At 41.8% G+C, this 26,656-nt stretch overlaps 1 protein-coding gene across 1 annotated transcript in view; it reads left to right on the forward strand.

Moving 5' to 3' along the window:
- SATB2 (SATB homeobox 2) overlaps window positions 1–26,656 on the forward strand; it is a 166,653-nt gene that overhangs the window by 105,029 nt on the left and 34,968 nt on the right. Inside the window, exons 8-9 of the mRNA XM_032793604.2 lie at window positions 13,532–13,744; window positions 18,131–18,286. Coding sequence (XP_032649495.1) covers window positions 13,532–13,744; window positions 18,131–18,286 — 369 coding nt within the window. The remainder of the gene's footprint in view (window positions 1–13,531; window positions 13,745–18,130; window positions 18,287–26,656) is intronic.

A 26,656-nucleotide genomic window follows, 5' to 3' on the forward strand; every position in this document is an offset into this window, starting at 1 on the left:
GGCTTGTGTGCTAAGGCAGAGCAGATGGCAGACCTAGTCCACTGGCATGTCAAACAGTGAAGTGTTCAGATTTGTTACATTTTACAAGGACCCTTGACCTTAAAAACTAAAGGTTTGTTGTAGCAATTTTTCTGTGTGCATTAAAATCCTTGTACCAACTAGCTAATAACTGTATTAATCACCAAATCATGGCCCAGTGTGTAATCTTTCTACATGGTGGTTATGTGCTGTACATTAACCTAAAATTAAGGATAGCTTCATTAAATATGTACTGTGAAGCTTGTTTAATAGATAAACCATTCTCCAATTTATTTTAAAGTCCAATGACCTACATACTCAGATGCTGAAAAACCCCTCTTACTAACATTATTTCTCCCCTGAGACTTCCATCTGAGCAAATCTGTTAAATGAAGTAGAGGAAGCTTTGATCCAAACTAGGCTAAATCCATTGGAACAAATGCCTGACACGTATGTGTGTATGGGAGGGTGAAGGTCAGAAAAGGAAGTCAGAGGTAAAGTCACGTGATTCAAGTAACTTCTGAGGCTTCTCCTAAAATCTTAAAGTTTGTAGCTTGTTTGAGACAGCAATATTTGCTTAAGCCTCTGGCTATGTTATAATCTGTATACCAGGCAGAACACTCCTCTGCAACCCGCACCACAGATCTTTATTGCAAATTCTGCATTTGTCTGAGCGTCCAGAACACCCACTGAGGTCGGTGAAAGTTTTGCATGTGACGACGTGCAGAATAGCAATAGTTATCCATACTGTGGATAAGAAATCTGCAGTGAGTATTTAGCCACGGCAATTTGTTCATTCTACGTTGCTCATGGGGGGAATAATTTTTAATTGGATTGAAAGATCTGAAATTAGTGTATTTAGCAAGTTTATTCTGAAACAACATGCATCAGATACCCTCAGAAAGTGTAATGTGCTCTGATTTCTGGTTAATTCCTTGGGCTAATTGTGTATTCTTTTGTTTTATCTTTATTGAATCTGAGTAGTAGTTTGAACACACCTTATTATATCATTCTGAGGCTCATTATCAAATACGCACTAGAACCAGGATGGTGTTCTGAGACCCACAGGGAGAAAATAATGATTATTACTAGTTTTAATTATAGTCTGGAATTCCAGCAAGTCGGGAGTTCCTGCATAAGTTTCAAAATGCTTAATTTGGTTGTGCACAAAACCGTGTTTTTCAAAGTCCTTTTTACCTCAGAACCAGTTAGGTGTGATGGGAGCTCTGGGTGAACATTGGGAAGAGATTCCCCCTCGCCCCCTCCCTGAAGAATGTATACAGTCGTAGTCTCCTCTGAGAATGCTGCTGGTATTGTAGTTCATAACTAGGGCCCTACCAGATTCATGGCCATGAAAAATGCGTCATGGACCATGACATCTGGTCTCCCCCTGTGAAATTTGGTCTTTTGTGTGCTTTTACCCTATACTACACAGATTTCAGAGAAATTCATTTTAGCAAAGGACTGTGGGTACATAATATGACTTTGTTTTAGGTTGCAGACATTGGGGTCTATATGCAATAAGTCTCATTAGCATGGATGGAAGTTTCAGGCATGCACAGAGATGAGAAACCACAATGGGCCCCTATACTTCTGCACTTAGCTACCTTCCCCCCGCCCCCTGCCTCCTGTCCCCTCAGCAAAATATCTACATGCCCAAGGGGCAACACAGGATAAGTGGAGGGAGGATCTAGGTTGTGGAGAAAAGGTATTCTTGCTGTTAAGTCACTGGACTGTGATTCAGGAGACATGAGTTCAGTTCCTGGCTGTACTGTAGACATCCTGGGTAGGTCACTTAGTCTCTCTGTGACTCAAGTTTTCCATCTGTAAAATGGGGATAATAGGACTGCTCTACCTCACCAGGTGGGTGTGAAGTACAGGTTGTTAATTGCTTGGATACTACAGAAATGGGGCCCCTCTATTTATCTAAATAGATAGCATTCTGCTTAGTGTGTCTATCCCCACCAGGTAAAGGCAGTACTGTTCCTTGTTTTGCTATTCTGCCAGGCCTGGTAGAGACCGGGCTACAGGCTAGCTCAGTGAGGAATAAGCACCCTTCTACTCAGCTCCCTGGAATCCCTGGCCTGAGTTCCCTTTCAGAGCACTGCTGTCTTCTTGGCTAGCTGGCCCAGAGGCCTGGTAGTTAGGAATGTGCAGACACTGTTGTCACTACCTGTTGTTCACAGGAGTGGTCTGGGGGACTTCTTTGGGACTACTGCTTTGAGTCACATGTTCCAGTCTGGCCTATAGTGCTTTACATCTTAAAAGCTGTGTATGTGGTAGATACTAATTCATTCAAATCAGTGTCAAAAGGGCGAAAGTCTCTCTGTGTCCCATCACCAACCCCAAGCAATGCAGGCATCCCAAATATCTGTATTTTAAAATAGGAAAAGCATATGAATAAGCATGTTTACGTTAAACCAAACTGTAAGTAGAAAGTTGCTATAAAAATAGGCATTCGTGATAGCTCTTGCATTTTTTCCTTGCTTATTTTAAAAGACTTCAGTATTTCAGATTTTGGTGTTTATTTACAGTCATGGAAATGCTTTGGAAAATAAACAGGGAAGGGTTGATAAATGGTGCAAATAGACCTCTTCTTTACTTCTTGGAGACCTGGGTTCAAATAGGCACCGGGTTAAGCTGGTGCCATGAATGAAATTGTTAAATGTGGGACAGATGCCACTCATACACATAGTTGGAGCTGTGGGGTGTGTGTGTGTATGTGTGTGGTTTTTAAAGCCATAGCCTTCTGAAGGGTGAGAGGTGAACGAGAAGCTTTAAAAGGCTTTCTGCAGGAGACAGAAGGGCAGAATGCCCCTTGGAATGCACTGGGAGAGCAAATACTTAGAAAGGATGATGATGGGCACTATAGAAACCCCAGACAAAGGTATTCTTATTCCAGAATAAGGGTATCTACAAGGAGTTATTCCAGAAGATCTATGCCACTTCAAATTTGCATCTTACCTTTATCTGGAATAGCTGTCAGGTGGAGACGTGCCCTAAAACAGGTGGGTGAACTCCCTTCAGGGCTGGCCTGAGGTTGCCAGCTGTTGTGGAAGGTGAGGCTAAGCCATGGCTAGCCACTCTCCTTTTGAGATGGGTAGCCCCACTGGTGATGCTGTGACCTCATACCTTGTGTGTAAGGAGCACGCTTAGATTCTGGCTCTCTTCAGGGCAGGGAGTTCCTTGCACCTTCTTCCTTCACCCCCATTGCAAATTCATGCAGATTCACTCAGTCTGAAGTTTCTGCAAACTTGGTATTCAAATCTCAGTCAGAATGTTTTGCCAGAACCTGGTTTATCAGGCTGATAATGCATTTAGAAATGTACCGGCACAGAAAGTAACAATTGTGAGAGGGAGATCCTTTAAAAAGACAACAAAGAGTCCTGTGGCACCTTGTAGACTAACAGATGTATTGGAGCATAAGCTTTCGTGGGTGAATACCCACTTCGTCAGACACTTTCGGATGAATAAATTATCCTTTCACTCTCTGGAAAGTTTCCTCACAATTTCAGTTTTGCTGCCATGATCCCTAATGGTTAGAATTTCACTGACGAGGGAGCCCCAAATGACCAACAGGCAGCTTGACTCCAGAACTGAGATCTCTATGGTCAGCATAAGCAGAATCAACACGATACATCGCCCTTCTTTAATTTCCCTTTCTGTGCAGCAAAGGCATGATGGAGAACCTGGAGTTCCAACCAGGAAAGCTTGCTGGTGCTGTAAACAAAAAATCAGCTCCATATTACAGGATCCAGCAGACTCAGTTAGTAGACTAGTGAACTGTTGTTCTCTTTGCTCAAGGGACCCCCGATGGACTGAAAAGCCTATAGACCAAACAAATGTATTCTGTTTTGGGTTGTGTTTTTTTTTTAAAAAAGGCATCTTTTTTGCCAATGTTTTGACACAGTAGCCAAAGCTAGTAAAATTTTTGGGCGAGTGGCCAGTGCTTGTTTTACTGAACACCCGCAGAAACTGGGAATATCAGTGAACCTGAGACTTTTTGAATGAAACAGTCATGGTGTCAGATACAAAGAGAGCTGGCAAAAAAAAAAAAAAAAAAGCAAGCATCTTCAGTGCTGAAGAGGCCACTTATGACTCTCTTCCCAAAGAACAACCTCACCCCCTGTTTCTTTTTAAAACTCTTTAGCTATGAATGGGAATAATCAGCTTTCTAGTTTGAAGATTTGACTTGCCTAGCTCTGCTAGTAGCTGATTGGCTGTTGCCTGAAGATCGTTTTGGGCAAAAGAGATCTAGAGTATAGAGGGAGTGGAATTCCATTTAATTGAACTTGAGTGTCATGAAACTCCATTTGGAATGAAATGAAAGGAAAAGTCCCAGGTAGTTTCAGTGCATTGCGTTGTGCAGAGTGGAAAGTGATTAAGGCATTGGTTGAGACTCAGAGACCTGGGGTCAGTTCCTGGCTCTGCAACAGACTCCTTGTGTGACCTTGGGCAAATCTCAATCTCTCTGCCTTGTTTTCCTATCTGGAAAATGAAGCTACCTCACAGGGGTCAGGAAGATATATTATTCCTGTCTCTGAGGAGCTGAGGTACTACAGTGGTAGGTGCTTAAGGTAAGAAAGTTCCAGTTATACCAAATCTCCATTTATATTGAGGAGCTTTGAAAGGAAAAAATAGCATCAGTATGGGTCCAATTCTGTTCTCATTGGACTGAATTGGCAAAATTCCCATCGACTTAAATGGCAGCAGAATTGGGCTCTCTGGTTTGAAATACTTTTTGTCAAAATAACTTCTGTGTATATCTGACTGTGAGCCAAATCCTGTCTGCTTCCTCTTGTGAGTGTCTTCACCTTGACTTAAGTGGGGAGAAGACTAGCAGCATTTAATCCTCTTGCTGCTATCTGTTTAGACGTTCATACCATACTCATCACTGTGGGGTCTGCACCATTCTACATAGACTTTCAATTAGGAAGGGTCTGGCTTTGTTTGTTTGCAAAGAAAACTCTCTTTCATTGCCTGAAACCTTTTCATGCTGCCTGCTTGTTTTAGTCTTGTGTGTAATGTGGCACAAGCGGCGTTTTGTTGTATGCACAGGAAAGAAGGCAGTCTGTAAGGGAAATGCTTAAATTAATAAATTGCAGATTTTTGGTACATGGGATATTTGTTCCAACAGTGGGTTTTGCAGTACCCAAAATCTCAGTTTCAATTAACTTAATTGTATTCAATAGGCTGGATGAAAAGATTTTAAGTAGTATGTGAGTCAGGCTTTCAGAATGTGTTCTGCAGGAGGCTGCTCCTGGCTAGTCAGCTGATACACAGGATTTCTGATCCTTGGAAACAAATGCATAGATATACAAAGTGTGTGCTGTATGTCTTGCTCCCTTTCTGGGTTTTTTTTCTTGTATGTCATATAAATGGCACGGCATTTGCAAGTGTTCTCTCTCTTTTTTTCTTCTGCCTCTTTTTTTTCCCCCAGCTTCAAAATGCAGATCCACATGCACACACTGTCTTCCCTAATAAAAAGAGATACCATAATAAAAAAGAGACTTTATTAAACTAATACAATAACACCATTTTCTTGAGAATTTAAACATTTCATTTTTAATAATAAAAATCAAATTGACATTGTTGCACCCTGAATGTGTTTTATTCAAATCAGACTTGCTTCATGCCGAAGCAGATATCTCTCGAGATGTATGTATTTATAGCATTAGTTAAATGAGTTCTAAGAATCAAGCTTGCATCAGGACTATAGGTAGTGAATCTGGGAATCAAGATTAAAAAAAAAAGAGGAGCTGATGGGATGTATTCCACTGCTCTGGTAGGTCAGGGGCCAACTGTGCTCTCAGTTATATTGGTATAAATCCAGAGTAACTTCATTGCAGCAATGGATTCAGTTTATTTGGATTTACAACAGTGTGAGATCAGAATTTGTCCCCTTGGAAGTTAGAAGAATTGTTCAAGCGGCAGGGTATAAATGTAACATTGCATATTCTCAGCTATGAATGGATGAACCTTTGTGCTGCTTGGTTTTCAGAGATGCTCAAAACTTCCATTGGCTATCCAAACTTCTTTGATCTGCAAAATTGAACTGGAAAAATTGCCGGGGTACAGAGATGCCAAAAAAAGGAAAATAATGAAAATTGCCTTAGGTCCTCAGAATCCTGATAATCCATAAGGAACATCTTCAGTACACGCTATTGCACACATATTTTTGTCATTTGTTGGATGCTTGTAGGCTAGGAATGGTCTTTTAAAAACCATTAATATAACACCCTTGTTAATGGTCTGTTCGGCACAGCTGCCAATAATATAAGTGTTGCCGTTGGAGAAATGTCATGGCAAAGACTTGTCTTGACATGAAGTATACAGAATATGAAATTCCTTTAGAAGCCTGAGGGCTGATAAAAATGACTTGTGAGAGATTACAGAAGGACAGTGCACCTTACAACATTCCTTTTCTATTTTTTGATTACAGGTAGTAATAGTTTATATCTAAAATTGGTCATTTTAGTATGGTAAAATTAGATCTCACTGCTGGATACTATGGGGATAAAGTTTCAGTATCACCCACTAGGGATGAGTTCAGAGTTCTCATTCATAAAAATGGGAGCGGCATGTCTCGTTGCGTGCCCTCCTGCGTGAAGACACTTCTCCTCCCAAGTGTGGAAGTGTCACCGTCGCTAATCCGTGAAGTTCAGAGGCTGAATTTGAATAAGCACCAAAGCTTCTGATACTTATCTGAATCTTATCTAGACCTGCTGGGAAGTGGAGCTGGCTTTCTCATGAGATTTCCAGGTACACCTTTACCTCAGTATAACGCAACCTGATATAATGCGAATTCAGATATAACACAGTAAAGCAGAGCTCGGGGGGGGGGGCAGGGTTGGGCACTCCGGTGGATCAACGCAAGTTCGATATAATGCAGTTTCACCAATAACGCGATAAGATTTTTTGGCTCCCGAGGACAGCGTTATATCGGGGTAGAGGTGTATTACATGGTTCTGACTGGGCTTGAAATGCCATGACAGCAAGTCTTTTAGGGTATGTCTACACAGCAACTAGCCACCCTCGCCTGGCCCCTTGCCAGCCGACTTGGGCTTGCGGGGCTCTGGCTGTTGGGGTGTTTCATTGCTGTATAGACTTCCTGGCTTGGGCTGGAGCCCAAGCTCTGGGACCCTCGCATCCCACCAGGTTGTCGAGCCCAAGCTCCAGCCCGAGCCTGGAAGTCTACACGGCAGTGAAACAGCCTTGCGAGCTCGAGTCAGCTGGCACTGGCCAGCCGCAGGTTTTTCTTTGCTGTGCAGACATACCCTCCGTTTTTTCAGCACTTTCCATGTTGCTCTTGTCCAAAGCGAGGAAGGGCAGAGGGGCAGAAAAAAGAAAAAGTAGCATGAAAACTCTGTCTCAAAAAAACAGGTTGGGTTTTGCTCACACTATTCAACTCCACTGTGGTGCAAAAGGAAGAGGCTTTGGTTGTCCTGAGCCTTGTTTGAACCTTTTAGCATTAGACTGTTCTGTTTGCTCCTGTGGCCCAATGCATTGATTTGGCCTGCACAACAATTTGATTTCCACCTGCCACGCAAACTGCTTTTGAAATGCTTTGCTTAAAAAAACTAGGGTTTGGTTGTTTTTTTTTTCCAGCCAGTTACAATAGAATCATTCTTTCCATTGAGTCTTTTATCAGCCACAGGTCCTGATCCAAAGTCCATTGGGAAGACTGCAGAAAGATTCCTATTCACTACAGCATTGGATTAAGTCCATAGGTTGCCTGGCAATTAGAGGTTACAGTCAGCCTCTATTGACTGAGCCAGGCATACCTAAATCATCACCCTTTCCAGTACCACTCTAGTTCACATGAGCCCAGTCCCCTAGGTGTGGAGCACCCATAGCTCCTGTTGCCTCTGCCATAGACATCCTCTCTTAGGAGCTGCACAGCACTTTGCCAATTGCTTGTCCACTGGATTTCCTTTTGAGGCTCCGGTTGTTCAGTGTGGAGATTCTGTCCGTAGCAAAACCAAAATAAAATAAAATCACAAACAAAGCTCCGTAGGACTTGGGCAAAATATTAACTGCCTCGTTTTTTGACGCCACTAGTAAAGTTGTGTGTGAACTAATTCTCAACTAGCATAAAAAGATAATGATAAAATTATTCTAGACTTAAATACCTGCAAAGTTTTATATTTTGATTGGAAATATGCTGCTTTTTATAGTCAGTTATTGACGCAGTGTGTAATTAAAAAATAAAATACAGTGCCTGGTATAAGCCCCAAATGTAAGCCAAGCTGTGCATACATATGATACCTGGTCTCTGAGAATGTGTACAATGGTGTTTATGAGCAGGGCCTAAATTTACTGTTACATCTGTTTTAATCACTCATCACTTGAGATGGTTTTAAACCAATAAGTGTTATGATGGAAAAAGAAGCACAATTCCTGTCAAAATACCCACTTTTAAAAAGTGTCTTAAGGATTCTGTTTGGAAGAATATCCGTTTATTCATGTAAGTTCAATTTAGATAGACTAGACAGGCCTTGGAGTGTCCCTTTAAGTTTGCATAGCTAGTTACTCTGCAAATTGCCAAGTGTGTGTGTATTTTTTTATATGGGAAATGTATGTTGGAATGAGCTAATTTAGCCATCGGAATTTTATAACAAATGTATGAATGCTGTGGGTTTCCCTCTGTAGCCCCCTCTAGCAGAAACATAATTTGCAGAAATGAAAACAGTCTTTGGCTAGCTTTAGGCTTTTCTCAAAAATAGAAACACTAGAGTTTGTCTGGCTGGGCTGCTTTCCTCACCACACACCTGGTGTATATCATTTTAAAAAATAAATTATGCCTCATTAAATTACAATTAAGTGAAATCACAATCATTTGTTTTTCTAGAAGGAAGATGTTTTGCATACTGAAAGCCTAATTTTTTGCAGGTGACAAAAAGGCTGAACAGATTATTTAGTATCACTTTATTTTTTTATAATGTGCTTGCTGGTTACTTTGTGTATACTCTGGTAGCTCAGAATTATATTAATGTAAATGTTATTGCTCTCAAGATATTTTATTGTATTGCCTTTTCTGTCACTTTGCAATCTATCTGGCATTGTTTACTGGTGCACTGCATCACAGCATTCTCTTCAATCTTAGGGTACATCTACACTGCATGATTATTTCGAATTAGCTTAAACCGATATTACAAAACAGATCTAATAAAATCGGTTTAGCGCGTCCACAGTGGGATCACGAAATCGATTGTTTGCATCCATGGTCCAAAGCTACCATCGATTTCAGGAGCGGTGCACTTGGGTAGCTGTTCCTCAGCTATCCCATAGTTCCCACTTCCGGTTGAGAGCACAGTGCTGATGGGGCAGAAAACATGCCCGGTGGTGCTGGTACAGCCACCCCTCCCTTTGAAGCAGCAGACAACCCGTTTGGTGCTTTTCCCAGAGTGCATTGAGCAAACGCATAGCACAGCAATCATGGACCCTGAGATCACAAACGGTATCCTGCCGTTGTCAACACCTCGCGTACTCCTGCCAGCAGCATTCAGTACACAGAGGTGACATTTACAGTACTCAAGGAATTATTTATTTTACTTCTTTTCACGTGCGGGGGGGGGGGGGAAGAAGAGACTGACGAGCTGTTCCGTGAACCACGCCAAGCACCGTGTATTAAGCTCAGACATTGGCGCTCAGCAAGAATGCAAAAGTTTTCAGAGACTGCTGTGGAGACTGTAGCTGTAGTCCTCATTACCCCTCCTCCCTCCCTCCTCCATGAGCAATCCGTTTTGAGTCTCTGCTTCCGTTACGGTTGTCACGCACGCTGTGTATCGTGGAGTTATTTTCAACGCTTTGGCATTTCCTGTTCTTTAACGGAGCTCTGATAAAAAAGATTTTCTCACCATACAGCGATCAGATCTAGTATCTCCCGTAAGGTTCAATGCAGAGAGCTACTTTTGCTATGAACTGCATCGTCACCCGTGCTTGATCAGAGCTGGACATGTGAAAGCAGGAAATGTCATTCTAAAGGTCTCGGGGCTTTTCCTTTACCGCACTCGCATCGAGTTCGGTGACCAGAGCGTCAGTGGTGCACTGTGGGATACGCTCTAGGAGGCCAATAATCGTGATTTCCGTCCACACGAACCCTAATCGAGTTATCACTTTCGAATTTAGCGCTACTCCTCTATCTGGGAGGAGCCGAAATCGATTTTAAAAGGAGCTGTTTTATACTGATATTAATGACGACGTCGTGTGAACGGGTACAGCGTTAAATCGGTATATCGGCCATTAAACCGATTTAAAGTCGCAGTGTAGACCTGGCCTTAGAAGGAAATGAGACCTTTCCCTCTGAGTTAGTCATTTCTCATCTATCCTGCTATTCACGTAGCTCATAAGGCTACCAAACATCCACCCTCATCTTTCGAGACGGACTGAGTCTCAATATAACAGTTGTACAGCCAAATTTCCCACATGCACAAATGTGACCGGGAATCAGTGTAAATAAAGAGAGCTCAACTCCTCAAAGTTGGAGCTGTGTCAGATGATGTGCAGTTACCTCGATTGCTTGCACAAGTCTGGAAATATGCATTCCAAGGTTTAGGCACCGGGAGAGCTACTTGTACATGCAAATACCTGATTTAGTGAGGAGTCAGTGACTGTACTTGTAAGGAATTGCTGGTGCGCTTTTGTGTATGTGTCCGATCTTCATTTTTTTACAATTCTACCATAAATTCAGACATGCTGGGGGTGGGGAAGGGAGTGGGAAGAAGGAAGCAGTGCAAGCTGTCTTAGAGTAGAGGTTTTCAACCAAGGGTTTGGGGCCCCTTGGGAGTTTCAGGGGGTCTGCGAAGCAGAGCTGGCATTAGACTTTCTGGGGCCCGCAATAGAAAGCCAAACCCCACCACATGGGCCTGAAGCCGAAGCCTGAGCAATTAGCTTCACGGGGCCCCTAGTTGCCCTGCTTGCTACCCCCTAATGCTTGTCCTGGCTTTTATATGCAGAAAAACAGTTGTTGTGGTACATGTGCACTGTGGGAGTTCTTATAGCATGTTGGGAGGGGTGGGGGCTCAGGAAGAAAAAGGTTGAGAACCCCTGGCTTAGAGTACATTCCCATTGCTCACAAGTTTCTTTTTCAAATAAGCCTGGTGCTGGGGAGTAGAAGAAAGGGGAGCATAAGTAAAAAGCCTCAAATCACACAATATTTTGGAAGCTGGGGTGGTTTTTTTTTAATTTGTTTCTGGTATATCCCCAAAAGAGCCAGAGAATCAAGAGTTAGGGAACTTGTAAAAATGGTTATTTTTTTTTATCCCATTTGGAGAGTTTTCCATTGACTCTAATGGAAAACTGCAGCTACTGGATATATCTACCTTGGAAGGGCAAAGGGCTAAGATCAAACCTCACAGTTTAGACCTCTAGGGCGTCCACTCCTCTTTCAGTTAATCTCTCCCTGGGCTTGTTAGTCTGAAAAACTGGAAAAGCACTTTGAATGTCCCCAAACTGTACGGTCTCTAATAAATAATTACAGCTATACCAACTACACGATACATGATACCGTCAATGATTTCAGCGGGTAACCGAAGCAAGAGCCATTACCATAACACCAAAGGGTCTGTGAATTTTTCCATAGTGTGGATCTCATCTCAACAGACCGGTTGCCTCACAGACCATCTTCCACTTCTCATCGCATGGCCCCAATCCTCTCCCATTTGCAATGCTGTTGCACTTCTGTGGCAGTTACCACAGTGGCTTACATACTAAAGTAATATTAGGAAAATGTATTTTTAGTTTCTTTTAAGGAGAGACATTGACCAGTCAGCTCTTTGGGGACCACCAGTGGTCTGTGGACAACAGTTTTGTGGTTTCTGCCATAACAGATCATGGTTCAAACATACCTCTTCTGTGTATGTTCTGGCAGCATGTGAGCAGATGTAAGCAGACATAGGAGTGTTTTTTTCTAGACTGTTGGTTTTGTCAATAAGTGTAGTGAATAAGGCCAATAAACACTGGAAAATATTGGCTTTTGGTCACGGGTCAACTGTCTTGGAAATGTCCAACAAGGGTATTGGGGACTATTTGATGCGAGGGGAGAAAATAAGCCAAGAGTAAATACTTCAGGTTTTCTAGTACGTGGCTGCATGACAAGAGCACTGAAGTAAGATTGACTGTAACTGTAATGTGATTTCACTGGGCCATGACTGTAAAGTAACAGTGAGGTGTATTTTTGACAACAGTTTCCACACAGTTGTTTTTCTGAGGTACTCCAGTTTCCCCCAGTATTTGGTTTGTAAATATTGACCCTTTAACGGTGATGGCTTTAGGTAAGCTTCATTAGCTATGTAATGGAATTCTCAGGAGTAAAGGTTTTTTTCTCGGCAGTATTTCTGGGAGTAATGCTTCAGTTTGATAGATTGCTAGGTGGACAGGGTGTGTGAATGTTGTGGGACAGAGTAGCCTTTTTAATACTTTGAAATCTCCAACTCTGAGCCTCTTGACTGGCATACCCAGTACTGAATTATACCTCTTTTCCCTGTGAGTCTAATCCTTCTCTGCTTCTTGCTTGTACGTGAATAAATTTAAACACAGATGTTGAAGGAAGTTACCATAGTATTACCTTGTGGAAGTGAAACATACATCAATAAGCCGGTGGCAGATATAATATGGCCCTGTAGAGAACAGTGGTACATCTTGTATGATCTAATAAATTGCCTCTTGTCTTAGGCCCTGATCCTGCAATGCCCTTAGGTCTGTGCATAGTGAAATTAACTTCTAGGTAGTGCCTACAGTTATACATGGGCTTAAGTGCTCTTGTTGATTTTAAGGCCTTATTAAATAACACGTTTTTGTCCCTAAATCCTCCTGAATTGAGGGACCTCTACTATACTGGCTAACTGCTGGCATGAAAGTGTTTGTAAACACTGGAGGAATGTTATTAAAAAATGTTGGCATTGTGAGGTCCATGATGATTTAAATGATGTAGCAAATAAAGGGTTAAAGTAACCAGTCCTTGGAGATAGTTTCTAAAGCTTTCATATTTGCTGCATTCTCTCCTCTGAGAAGAAATTGTCCAGACTGAAGTGAATGGACTGTAACATCAAAACCCAGCCAAATGCTGTTTTTTTTTGTTTTTTTTTAATAAACCTCCTGTGCTGTTTAAATGTCGGAACTAAATTTACCAAACTTGGCAGATTTGTAAAGATGAACAGGGCTGCCAAGTGTTCCCAGATTCAAGCAGGGAGAGGGAAGGATCTAACCGTTCCTAAAATATTTTCAGGGGGCACCTGGTGGTAATTGCAGTTTTGCTGTTCTGCCCAGGCATCTACCTTTCTATCCAGCATCTCTATGCTCAGATTGTTGTTAGAGCATTAGAACAGGACATTCCCAGAATAAACCAGAGCTCCCAGAAGACAAACACCTTCCTACAAGCGTCCCTTCTGGAGAACCCTTAAGAAACTGATGTAGGTTCTCAGCATTGCAACCCGCATGGTTACACCAAACAAATTAAAAAAAAAAAATCAACACATGACTTGGCTTTTTTTTTTTTAATTTTTTGAACCAGGGATTGCTGTCCGAGATCCTGCGTAAAGAAGAAGACCCTAGGACAGCTTCCCAATCCCTCCTGGTAAACTTGAGGGCAATGCAGAATTTCCTCAACCTGCCTGACACAGAGCGGGATCGTATATATCAGGACGAGAGAGAGAGAAGTATGAACCCCAATGTGAGCATGGTGTCTTCGGCAGCCAGCAGTCCGAGTTCTTCCAGAACCCCCCAGGTAAGGTGCAACCCCTCTTTAACTGTTTTTCTTTGGCTTGAGATCCTGCACATATCTTGGAGAGGGGGCTTCTCAGTATTTTCCTATCTGTTGTTCCCCGCACCTAGATGTGTCTTGGAAATTTTTTATGTAGGGTTTTGGGGTTGCTGTTAAGAGGTATTTATTGGCTGTGAGCAAGGCACTGTCATAACTTTAGCTATGACCCATGGCATAAATACAAAGAGGTATTTTAGTACACGAGAGAGGATACATATGCTGTGCATATAGATTAATGGTGCATGTCCACTATATAGCTACTACATGATGGATTATAGAAAGAGCCATGTTTCTAACTTACGTCTTACATTGTTAGTGTCTATTTCGGTGGGCAGAGCAGAGAGAAGAGTTGGACCTGGGTTCATGTGTGATTTTCAGTGAATAGGAGTGTGTGGCTGATAGAATACATGGCTCCCAGTGAATGAGAATCTCACTGAAATAAGTTTGCTCAATAGTCTGCCTCATCAGAGTCCTTATTTTAGAGGCATACATTTGTAATCACAAGGATGGAGATATCAGGTGGGTGGAGTGTTGAAACAGAAGATCACTGCTTGCTATTTGCCACCAACTATTGTCTGATTGACGTAGCTTCAGATTTCTGTACGCTTTTATCGCTGCTGTTTTGTCACCCACTTTCCTAACTCCCCATATCAGATGCTCATCTGCCACTTGAAAAAGAGAACGTGGGCACACAGACTGCAGTGTATTTTCCCCTGCTCCCTGACTGAAAATAACCTCACAAACATTCAGGCGTCTGAAAAGGGGTGTGTGCTTAGAAGGAGATTGTGATTACAGCAAATTACCTTTGTCATCACAACATTTGCATAGCTTTAATTTGAAATTCCTCACCGCAGAGCCAAGCCAGCTCAGTTCTAACATTTAACTTGATTCAAAACTTTACTAGTGAATGGGCATGTGTCATCATCCTGCTTTAGTAACTATAGTATTTTGAAGTCTGTAAAGAATCTGAGTTGTATTCTTGTGTACACGTTATCTGTGCTTATAGTCTTATTACTGGGTCCTTTTCATATCTGAGATCTGTAGCTCTCAATCTTGTCATTGGCAGTAGCGTGGCACAGACTCATTAGTTATAAAGACAGGATTTTGTTTCTGTAGAAACAATTGAGGTCATTCAAATATATCCTGTCATTTTAATACACTTTATACTTACACATTATGTAAAGGAATTGTTAATTGCAGGTAATTTTCTAGCATACTCTACTCATACAAATTTAAAAATGAATTTTGTGTTGCAAACCCAGGTCAATGGCCTAACTAACTATTATCTTCCCAGTTTCCATTTCATGAAAGTAAGGATTTGTCAAGACAACTGTTCTATCTGATACTTTAAAACATCATAACCACACGTTTCTGCATTAATTATTATATTAAAGGATTTGCTCATTCACACAAATGTTCAAGTAGAATTAATTCCACGACTAGAGTTCATATGAGGCACTCTGGCTCTAGGGGTAAGGTTCAGTGCAGTTCAGAGGATTGTGGGAGTTGGAAAACCAGAGTTCTGATCATGTCTCTTCCCCTAACCTGCTGGCGATGCCACTTCACCTCTTTTCCTCCTTTCCACCATCTGTAAAATGAGGATTAATGGGTAACACCTTCCCATGTAAGAGCTCAGCATTGTTAGAAAATCTGATTATAAAAGTTTAAAGAGACAAGGCGGGGGAGGTAATATCTCTTGTTGGACCGACTTCTGTGGGGGAGAGAGGAGTTGTTGAGCTTGCACAGTGAGTCAGAGGCACCCCAGGCTCACTTACTTTTGACTTGAATGAGGCAGCAGTTTTTTTGTTTTTTTTACATATTTGTTTTATTGATGAGCAACAGTGATACATAGAACTTTGTGCCCTCAGTGCTTGTCTTTTGCTGAGCACACTGGGAGCAGCTCCTCACCGCACAATGTCTGGCCACCAGAGAAATCCCACTTCAGCACTCGCCAATGGCAAACCATGCTGTAGGCATTGCTGGGAAGACCTGGGCACCCCTGAAAACAAGGCTGCTGACCAGCCCGTAGGCATCACATTTTACTTTGCTTCCCATATACATCGTATTAGCCTGGGTGAGGCCAGTATCCTCTTGATCTCCTGTACAGTGATTCCTGCAAGTGCAGCTTCCCAGACGAGATGTTTTAAATAGCAAGAAGAGGGGTCTTGGACATAGCAAAGGTAGCTAGATGGGAGGAATTGTAGTGTCCTTCTAGGAATTATGCTACAGTGCTAGAGAAGTTGATTTAATGGCATTTTGAAACATCGTTTCCATAGATACCAGTCTCCTGAGGCAGTAGTTCTGGGAATTATTTTTCAGTGTGGAGGGTTAAACGAGAGGGTATCGTCAGCTACTATTAATATGGAATAAGGGTAGTAGGGGGTTGATATAACGGGGATGGGGAGATAACCACCCGTCTGTAATTCTGTGCTGATGATGAAATCCCCACCTGGGCTGTTTCCTTGGTATGTTCCAGTATTGTTCAGGAGCAGAGTACCATATTAACTCAGCAAAGGGATCTGAGTGCTTTGAAAACAAATTCGGAGAGTTTAAGAGGTTGTTGTGTACATTTGGCCAGCTCTCTCTAGGCTGTTTTACAAAAGAGTAAGGGATGCAGCAGTAACTGACAGGACTTAAGAGCTCTTACATTGTTGCTGCCCACTTATTATCTTTTGATTATTATTTGCGTTGAGAGATTCCAATAACGGCCAACTTCACGTTAGCATCAAGACAGTTTTCAAACCTGGGGGTTGAAAGTTAGACACCAAACATCCTCAGGATTTAAGTTGTCATCCAAAGAAGTCCTTTGGAACTAGTGAGTGTCTTTAGATCTTTGACTTCAGTAGGCTTTGAATGGGGCTATCAATTAAGATTTCCATGGTGAGGAAAGGATTTGGGGTGGGAAGAGCTAGGAGGAAGAGAAGGAAGCGACTCAGAACATTCTGATTGACCTAGGTAACCTTTCTGTTAACATACAGACATTTGGGCATATGTGTCCAGCTAAGAATTGACACTAGAAATGAGCCTGAATCAAACCCCTGTCATAACTACCCCAGACTCTGGGGAATTGCAGGTATAAAGGCAGGGACCAGCTGCAAAGGTTTACAAGGGGCCAAACCAAAATCTGTGAACGGAACACACACTCAGAGCTTTTGGGAAGGTTTGGATCTGGAATGTGCTGTGTGCTTTGCCACTTGGGCTCATTTATTTCTCAAGCCCTTTGCACCTCAGTTGCAAACAGACAATTTATACTTGTGACGTTCATCCTTTCGTTAAGGGCTCTTCCTCTCTGAGGCAGGGATTTCAGGGTAAGCTGCTTCAGAGTTAAAGCCTAGTTTAGATCAGCTCTAATAGCTCTGCTATTTAGCCTCTGGAAAATGAATGAAATCTGGCATTCTGAGATGCTGATGCTGCTAACACAGATTACTGAGCGTCCTACTGTAAAAGCACCAGTGGAAGGGCGTGTCATTGCTCTCGGTCTGTTAGTCGTCAGTAAAGTCTTAGTGCTGCTGAGGAGGTCAAAATAAAAATCTTGCAGCAGCCTGGTGGATTGCATTGGTACAAACCTTTTAGGGTTAGCCCAACCTGGGGAAGGGCTGGCATCCTCTGTTGTTGTCCTTCACTTGTCACAGAAGCTGATGGGAAATCATTCAATTAAAAGGAGTGCAGCAGAATGCACAAAATCGCAATATGAGTTAAGGAGAATGAGGGCGGCACATCAAAGGCATGCCAAAGCCTGGCTTTATTAAATGATTTTTTTTTTCATTTCCACTGATTTCCTAGGTGAAATTAGGTGACTGTCTGGCTAGCATAATGATGATAATGATGAGAAACCATACGTGCTCAAATGACATACGTATAGCTTTAATAAAGAATGAGGGAGACTTGAGGGAGTGCATTAAATTGAGTAATAATTTATTATTTAGAGACCTCTACCCATTTACTCATTTTTTCTGGGAGAATTGGCTCTTCCTCCAAGGTATGCCATTTTTAGAACAACAAAAAAGAAAAAGGCATTGCCCCATATATATGCTGCATTTGCAGGCCAGCAGAATGAACTTAGTTGTCTGCCTGCAGCTTAGAGCCCCAGCTACCTATCCCATCTTGGAGCTGTTCAGTAAACATGCTGAGAGAGAGAGAGAGGGTTGACAGGGCCCTGCACGTCCTATAGGAATGCATTGCAATTATTTCCAATCGCAATTAACCTGATTAGAATAATGGACAGGAAGTGTCCCTCTGTAGCTAATGCAGTTTGGCATCAGCTGACTGAAATCCTTTGATAATTTCTGCACAGATGGCTGGGCTGAAAGCAGCACTTTTTTAATTATTATTTTCATGGTCTCTTGGTAGGCCAAAACCTCAACACCGACAACAGACCTCCCCATTAAGGTGGACGGCGCCAACGTCAACATCACAGCTGCCATTTATGACGAGATCCAACAGGAGATGAAAAGGGCCAAGGTGTCTCAGGCCCTGTTTGCCAAAGTGGCTGCCAATAAAAGTCAGGTGAGTGGTTTTTTTAAAAGAGCAAATTCTGGGGTTGGGATTAGACCCTTCTCCTCCTCCCTCCCACCAGTAAAAATACATCTGTTCCTGCAATAATAGTAATCTCTGGGGAACCTGTCATGTTTCGTCTCTTGCCTCCCGGCTGGTTTCCTTTTCCTTTTAAAATAGGATGGAAAAGAAACCAGCTCATGATCCCATGTAGTTGGTTTTGGTTTTGTACATATTGGGGCCCTCTCACTCAGATGCCCACACCTCCCTCCCCACTGTGGTATGTAACCTAAAATTTCTGGTGGTGGAACAAGGACCCTCCAAAATTGTGCCTCATTTGGGAGATAAATTCTTTATTTTTCTTAATTGCTTAACTCTGGGAAACCAATGGGAAACCACAGCTAAGGCAGATCTTTTTTGTTTTATATGCGGTATATACTGTGTACAGTATTGCCTTTTAAATAATTCACTGTCCATCCTTGCCGTTGTACAAGGAGGGGTTGGGGGAGAAGGCTAACGCTTAGTTCACATGGACTGGCTCTCACCTTGGATGCAAGAAATACATACTGGGGAACTCAAAGTGGGGCTAAAAGTCTTGCAGGAATCAATGAAATGGAAATTTTATCCACCTATTTACAAAAAAAAAATAATAAAAAAAATCAGCTAGAACAGTTTTATGGAGACAGCGGGGGACAGAGTTTGGCAAAGGGCGGGCAGTGAGTATGTTGGTGACCATTAAGAAGGATATGTTTAAGTCTGTGTGAAAGGGGCAGTTTTGTTATGAGATGGTATCAACCTGTGTGTGTGTGTGTGTGTAGGTGTGGGTGGGCGGGGTTACTCATGAACACTCTTTCTCCTAGTTATATGTATATATTCCTTTCCTTCAGGCAAGAAAACAATACTATTGAAACTGAAGTAAAATAAATCTGATGAAAATGTTGAAAGGCATCTAAACAAGGCATTAAAAGCCATTGAAACGGTTCTAAGAGCCTTACTCTTACATGTATTTATATCCTGGCATAGGCTGATTCCTTTCCCCTTCCTTCATTTTCTCTTTCCCTTCTTAATTGTTATTTCCCTCTTATGTGGAGGTGCTTGGGTTACAGCTCACAATCCCCCCCAAAACCCGACACACATACAGGCACAAGATGAAATACATAAAAGGAAAATACCATGTAACCCTTTTAAACTGTTAAATGCATAAAAATCTCATATACCACATGGCAAAATATAATGAGAACTGGAGCTGTTAAACGAATAAAGCTGTTAAAAGCATAATGCCACTTGGCACAACTACTGTGCATTTAACGGTTTTCCACTGTGTAATAAATGACATATGTGGTAAACGTGCAGTAAATATAAAAACTGCACAATTGATTTTGCAAACATGCCCCTTATTCTTTGATTCATGCAAATATCAAAGTTATACACACAGTCTGGACAGGCCAGTTTTTAATAAGGAGTTTTTAGCACAGACTGAAAGCCAGTCTCTCTGAGGTTTGGCTCAAAATTGCCTGCAAACTTCCTGTCATTTTACCGAGAGGAATCTTGAAATAGAGGCACCGAACCACCCAAAAATAATTCGGGTGGCTCACCAGCGTCAGTCTGTGCCAGTTCAAATGCTTAAAGTGAACAGCAAATGAGCCCTCCCCTGGCAGAACCGAACACCAGCCGTTCTCCTGAAATAAAAATAAGCCCATTCCTGACCCACTTGAAAAAGAAAAAAAAAAAAAAGGCCCAAAGTTAGAAAGCGTGAAGCAGAAGGTTGAAAAGGGGACTCAGGAATGCTCTTGTCTGGAATGAACTAAATGTAAGGTTGTGTTGAACGTCCTCCACAGCAGTCAGTTCAGAAGGGATTCTGAGCTGATGTTTGTTTTGTTTCACACCCCTGCCAGGGCAGCATTGCTGACTCCCTGTAGTGCTCAAGCATTCACCATGCTGAGAGGTCCTAGCTACCATCACACACTGCTGGAGTGTGGAACTGGCTTATGCGGGGCACTGAGTGGTGGGGATGAATAAATGATTGTCCCTGAAATAGAAGTGTGCTGCACCTCCTCTTTTCCTGAAGACCCTTTACTGACCACACCCATAGACTAGCTGTGTGCTCCAGTAAGATCCCCTAGCTAATATGATGTCAGCGCCTGCTGTGGGGGTGACATGGAACACAAGTTGGCCTGAATTCGAGGGACTAGGGGAAAAAGGAAAGCAAATTATTGATTCACTTGAGTTGGATGTTCCCTCCCCTCTCCCCTCATGCACTGTGGGACTCTCAGCACATAACCTTACATTTTGTTCATTTAAGAACCAGCAATAGATTTCACTCTGTGTAGCCTAACTCTGCTCTCGTTGAATGACTTGAGTGTTACCATTGCTTTCCATGGGAGTAATGCCACTCACAGTGCTCTGGAAAATCCCTGTATTTGCAGGGGGAATAATGTTTGAAAGAGAGAAGAAAGAAAAAGAGAGAATATTAAAGGAGATTCTGGTTGCACTCTTCTCCAAGGTTCAGTCCTTTGCTGTTCTCCCCAGGTCAGGCTTGCTTTGTAGTGTTGCATAAGCTTCCCCTGTTGTTTTCCCTCTTCTCCAACTCTGACCACTGGGATCAGTCCAGTTCGCTAGTAAGGCAGTTGCTCTTGTTCTTTCAGCAGCAATACCTATGACCATGAGATCTTCACAATGTTAACTGACAGCAAGTATCAGACAAGGATGTTCTGACATTTTAAAAAAAATCCTTAAAGTTGAGCTGTCTCTCACACAGCCAAGAGCCAATGGGACCCATTTCTTTTGCCCTCTTCCTGGAGGAAGAGTTGGTACCCAATGAAAGTGGCTACTGTAATTGGGATTATCCACTGGTGGAATGAATTGGCCTATAATTTAATACCCATCCATCTCTGTTCTTAAATGCCTTTGCAGATTAGGTTTAGCAGCTAGAGGAGTGAGGGTTCTTAGGAGTTGGAAATCAGGGTAAATGAAAGGCCTGGGGCTTCAAAAAGGGAAAGGTGCAAAGATAATGTGGTGATAGTCTTCTTTAAGGGATTTAACCCCTGTAATGATCTCAGTTGTGAGACCATTAATCTCAGACTTTCTACTTAACAACCATTTATATTCATTACGTGTATATTTTTTTCTAAAGTTTGATCTTTTTGCAATTTAAATACAGGCATTTATGGCCTGATTTTCTGATGTAGGAGACCAGTTCCTGCTTTCACTCACACCTGTGTAAATCAGGAGTGATGCAGCTGAGCATCTCTGACTTACATCAGTGTAGCAAAGAGCAGAATCAGGCCCAATATGTTTATATTCTTACACTGTTTTAAAAACATAAATAATAAACCCAGGCAAATTAAGTACAAAAAACTATGCTAGTGACGTTGAGATGAAATGCAAGGAAATTACTACATTGTGTGTGTGTGTGTGTGTGTGTGTGTGTGTACACATATACATACGCGCACACACACACACACATACACACAAAATGTAGTAATATATATAGTATATATGTAGTCCCCATCACTGTAGTTCCAGAGAACCTTTATAGTGCTTATGAATCTGTGTCTGATGCACACCCATTTGATTCAGAGTTTGGTATTATTCTTTTTACAGTACCATAAGGTCACATGGCAAACATAAAAAGATAAGCCCCTGAGCCAGTGATCTTGAATTCTCTGTGTACCTTTAGGGCTGGTTTACACTAAAGCTGTAAGTGGACCTAAGTTACACTACCTCAGTTACTGCGGCAAAGAGTTCTGTGGCACCTTGTAGACTACAAACGTATTGGAGCATAAGCTTTCATGGGTGAATACCCACTTCGTCAAATGCACCAACGAAAGCTCATGCTTCAATACGTTTATTAGTTTTTATAAGGTGCCACAGAACTCTTTGCCGTTTTTACAGATCCAGACTAACTCAGCTACCCCTCCGATACTTGACCTCAGTTACTGTAACTTAGATTGATTTACAGCAGTGTCTATAGCGCACTATGTCGAGGGGAGATGCTCTCAGGGAAGTGGCGTACAGACTTCGATAGGAGAGTGCTCTTCTATCGACTTAGCAGGTCTTCATTAGACTTGCTAAATCTACGCTGCTGTGTCAATCACAGCAGTGCCGATTTAGCCCTAGTATAGACAAGCCCTTAGACACCAATGTCTTCTCTACAATCTTTTTAGAAACTTATATGGTCCCCATTACACATAGTAACTGAGTACCTCGCAGATATAGTGAACATATCCTCACAACAACTCTGTGCGGTAGGGAAATATTATCCCGATTTTACAACTGAGGTGCACAGATTAACTGATTTGCCCAAAGTCACTCAAAAAATCTCTGGTAAAGGTGGGAACCCAAATCATGTGAGTTCCAGTCCATTGTCTTAACCACTGACTAGCCTTGCTCCTACAGGAGATATCCTCGGTGTTGTGCTCTTTTGAACTCTGGGAACCTAAATACACAGAATCTTTCAATGTCCCTTTTATTCAGGAATATAGTACCAGGAACTGCACAAAACTTCATTTCTGTTAATCTAGGAATATGCCCGGATTTGAAGTTACTACATAAAGCCAAAAGTTTAGTGTTTAGTCTGAAATGTTGGAAGAGGGAAAAATACTGATCAGTTTTCGTTAGTAAATTCAAGGTATAAAATGATTAACCTTGAACTGTAACAAAATGCGCTGTGTAAAGTTTTTAAGGTTCAGTTGACCTCCTCATCAAGAATTCATTGAAGCCCATGACAGAGCTCTCCATTCTAGTTAGTCTTTTATCCATTTCAGCTTTCTTGATTAGGTTATCTTGAATCATTAGGGGGTTTATTTATTTTAATAGACACTTATTGGATTCATGGAAAGAGAGTTTGGCGACTAAGGAACAAGAGCTGAATATTATCTGGCTCATTTCGCACTGCGGAAGAGTCCTAGCCAAGAAGAGAAGAATGCTTTCTGCGCCTCTGAAAGTTTGCTCCAGGGACTTCATGCGTTTCTCTGTAGAAAGTGATCTTTCTGTGGCTAATAGCGTAACTTAAAAAAAAAAAAAAATCTTTCAAGACATACATCAAAAGTTGCTTTTTTTTTTTTTTTTTTTTTTTGTCACATATGTTGACATTTTCTGCACTGATGATGTGGGTGAGGAAATGGCCTTTTACATTTATTTTGAGAGGAATCTTGAATCACTCTCACTAAAAACTCTTCATTTGCCTACTCATGCATTCACAGGAATCCCTTGAAAATGTCAGTGTAGAAAATTCTAAAATTTATTTATTTTTTTTAACGGAACACAAGCACAGAATCGGTTTAATTACATGCCTGCAAAAAGGCCTTATCAGTGCTGAAAGCATGTCAGTATCCTGTGCATGCATCTATGCTTTGTCTTAGTAAGTTACGGTGGGCAGCCGGCTGCCTGTTTCTGTTGTGGACATCAGCAGACGTACTTCTATGAGTGTAGCAACTGGCTTCAAGACCAATATGTCTAAGTCTGGACTTTTCACCGAAGCTTTCTTAGCTCTTATATTAACTACAAGTGGGGCTCCGCCTGCATAGAACATGGAGGTCTTTGTGTGCACCCTCTTAAAGCTTTTTAAACTTGGTCTTATCTGCCTCTTATACCTCTGGCTTCCATTTTGCTGAAACTCCTCCTCCCTCCCCCATGCTATGTTAAGTATTACAAAAGTAAAAGGGTCAAGCCGCTAAAAAGGGATCAATGATAAGTGACAGTGAATAGGGCTTACATTTGTTGAACCAACTAACCCATCCCTCACGGGGATTCTGAGTGCACCAAGCCTAAATGCTTTAGTGTAGCAAGTGGACTGTTCCTTTAACAGCACAAAAACACAGTGGGAAAGGCTGGCTGCCTGCAGTTTTTTTTTGTTTTGCTATGGGAAATGTATTTGATTAGGGGAGAGAGAGAGTAAAAATAGGACATTAGTATGATATTATTTGTTTTATCTAATAAAATGCCTAGAAAATCTGCATCCTTTCTGATTGGAACAACAGCAAAAATAGAGGCTAGTTCCCTTCAATAAGATAAATTGGGCAGAGCTCTAAATGCAAGTTCAGGTTTTGGGGTGAACGTAAGGAAGTGATTAACAGAATTCCTTGGTAACCACAAGTACTGGGTGTGCCTGAATTTAGAGCCAAATGCATCCTTTAATTGTGTTTTTCCTCCTCTTATTTGTAATGGCAGTCATTGCCCTATTTGAGAACTTCAGAAGCAGACATGAAAGGCCAGATTCTGCCATCCTTATTCACCTTGACTAGTAGCATCTCTCTTGATAACACCACTGAAATCAGTGGGTCTGCTTGCATAGTAGAGTACCACTCAACATGTGCATGGGCAGCAGCATCAGGAGCTTGAGGATAAGAAATCTCTGGGAAGAGTATGTAGTTGTTCAGTCTCTCAGCAGGTTTGTTTAAGCTGGCTTCACTTGTAAGCACACTGAAAAGTAGCTCAGACATTCTGGGTGAGTGAGGTAAATGAGGATGGGGTAGAATCTCCCTTTTGTTTTTTCTAATTTTTTGTCACCCACCCCCAATAAACCAAACCACAGATGAAAATCAGCATGAACTGCTGTATCTCTGTGAATGCCTGCATCAGCAGTTCTTAAATGAAAATAATTCTCCTGGAAAGCTCCACGTAACATACACAGAACTACACAACCACCACAACCCCCCACCCCCCACAAAAAAAACGACAACGACGACGAAACCCACCAAACACCCAATTTGAGATTTTTAACAGAAAAAGGAGATTTGTTTATTAATAATTCATGAGTTCTCATTGAACATGCACGAAGAAACGGTGCTATTCAATAGAGAATACTGTCATCTGTCACTGTTTTATTTGACATTTACACTTTTTTTTTTTCTTTTTGCCTGGTACTGCAAAACTTCCTTGGATGGCAGGCTAAGATTGTTCAGATGAAAAAAATCCAAAACCCCAGTGCAGACTCCTCATCTTTACCCAGAGAAGGTTTACTTGCAATGGTAAAGGGGTGAGCGTGTGTGTATGTGTGTATGGTAATGGCTTAGTGTTTTCTGACATTAGCCATGCAACTACCTAATAACAGATCCTGTTGATGGATAGATAACCCCAAATAGATAGGCGAGTGAATGAATGCTTGAATAAATAGATAGAGGGATAGAAGAAGAGCGGGTGAAAGAATAGTTTTGATGTAGATAAGTGTACAAATGCAATAGAGGGTAAAGGGGAGGGGGGAAGAAATAATGGCTGTCATGAAAAAAGCTGACACAAATAAATTGCCATTGCTGAAGCAAAATAAATATTTATAAATGGCATCAGAGGGAAATCCAGTAGTATAAAACATGAGCGTAAACAGGGCATTTAGCACAATGACAATTCAGAGTTAGGAGCACCTTGCAATTTCTTGCTAATATTAGGCTCATGAACATCTTTCTGCTCTGTAGGTTAGTTATTATTTATAAAAATCACAGAACCAGCTGATACATTCATAAGCTAATTATTGTAGCAGCTGGGTACACATGGCGCAATATGTCTGAGGCTGTGAAGTATCACAGATTTCTTGGGGCCTGCTGTGGTGGGGGGGTGCTGTTGAAGGCTAGATCCCTTAATCTGATCAGCCAAGCAAATACTTTGTGGGAAACTGGATTAATATTCCTCTAAATACCATGAATGTGCTTTACCTTCAGAACTGGGCTCCCTTAAACACGCCATTAGCGTATCTCCGTTGGGGAATTGAGAAGTTCTCAGGTGTCCTAAGGACAGGGTCTTTGCCTGGTGCCTCCCTTTGCCAGAAATTAATTTGGTTTGCTCATGTCTGCACACATGGTCACACTGCAGTCTAATCCTCTCCCTAATAGCTCCAAGGTCAGGACCTCGCATGTTGCTGGGCAAATTGAGCCCTATACTTCTTAAAGACTAATGGCAGAGAGCATGCAGTCCATAATGAGGCCTGTAGCATTGTTCTAAGTGATTGTAATGAGCGCAGATTATAACAGTGGCTATAAATCAAAATGCAGCAGTGAATGTTGTGCTAGACATTCCAAGTTTCATCCGTGGTGATGGTACCACTCAGCTGTCACCCGTCTCATTTCAAATTGGGGCTTCCCACAATGCAACTCCTGCCTCCATCAGAACAGCAGGTGTTCTCGTCCTTAAGGTCTGTATCTCTCAGAACTCTCTTTTAACAGATGTAGGTTTTTGTTTTTATTTTCTGTTTAATGACTGGTCTTCATGCTACAGCATCCCTCAGGAGATGTTAAACATACCTGCTTGAAACATTTGAAAGAGTCCAGTTGGAGACTTATTCAGATCGGTAAAAAGGATGGAGAAATAGGAGCTTAGTTTTTCCACAGATGGTTTATTTTCCATTTCAAAAGTTGTTTCCTTTGTACAAAGAAACCCCTGAGAAAATAC

The sequence above is a fragment of the Chelonoidis abingdonii genome, chromosome 10, assembly GCF_003597395.2.
Source record: "Chelonoidis abingdonii isolate Lonesome George chromosome 10, CheloAbing_2.0, whole genome shotgun sequence".
NCBI classification, from domain to species: domain Eukaryota; kingdom Metazoa; phylum Chordata; order Testudines; family Testudinidae; genus Chelonoidis; species Chelonoidis abingdonii.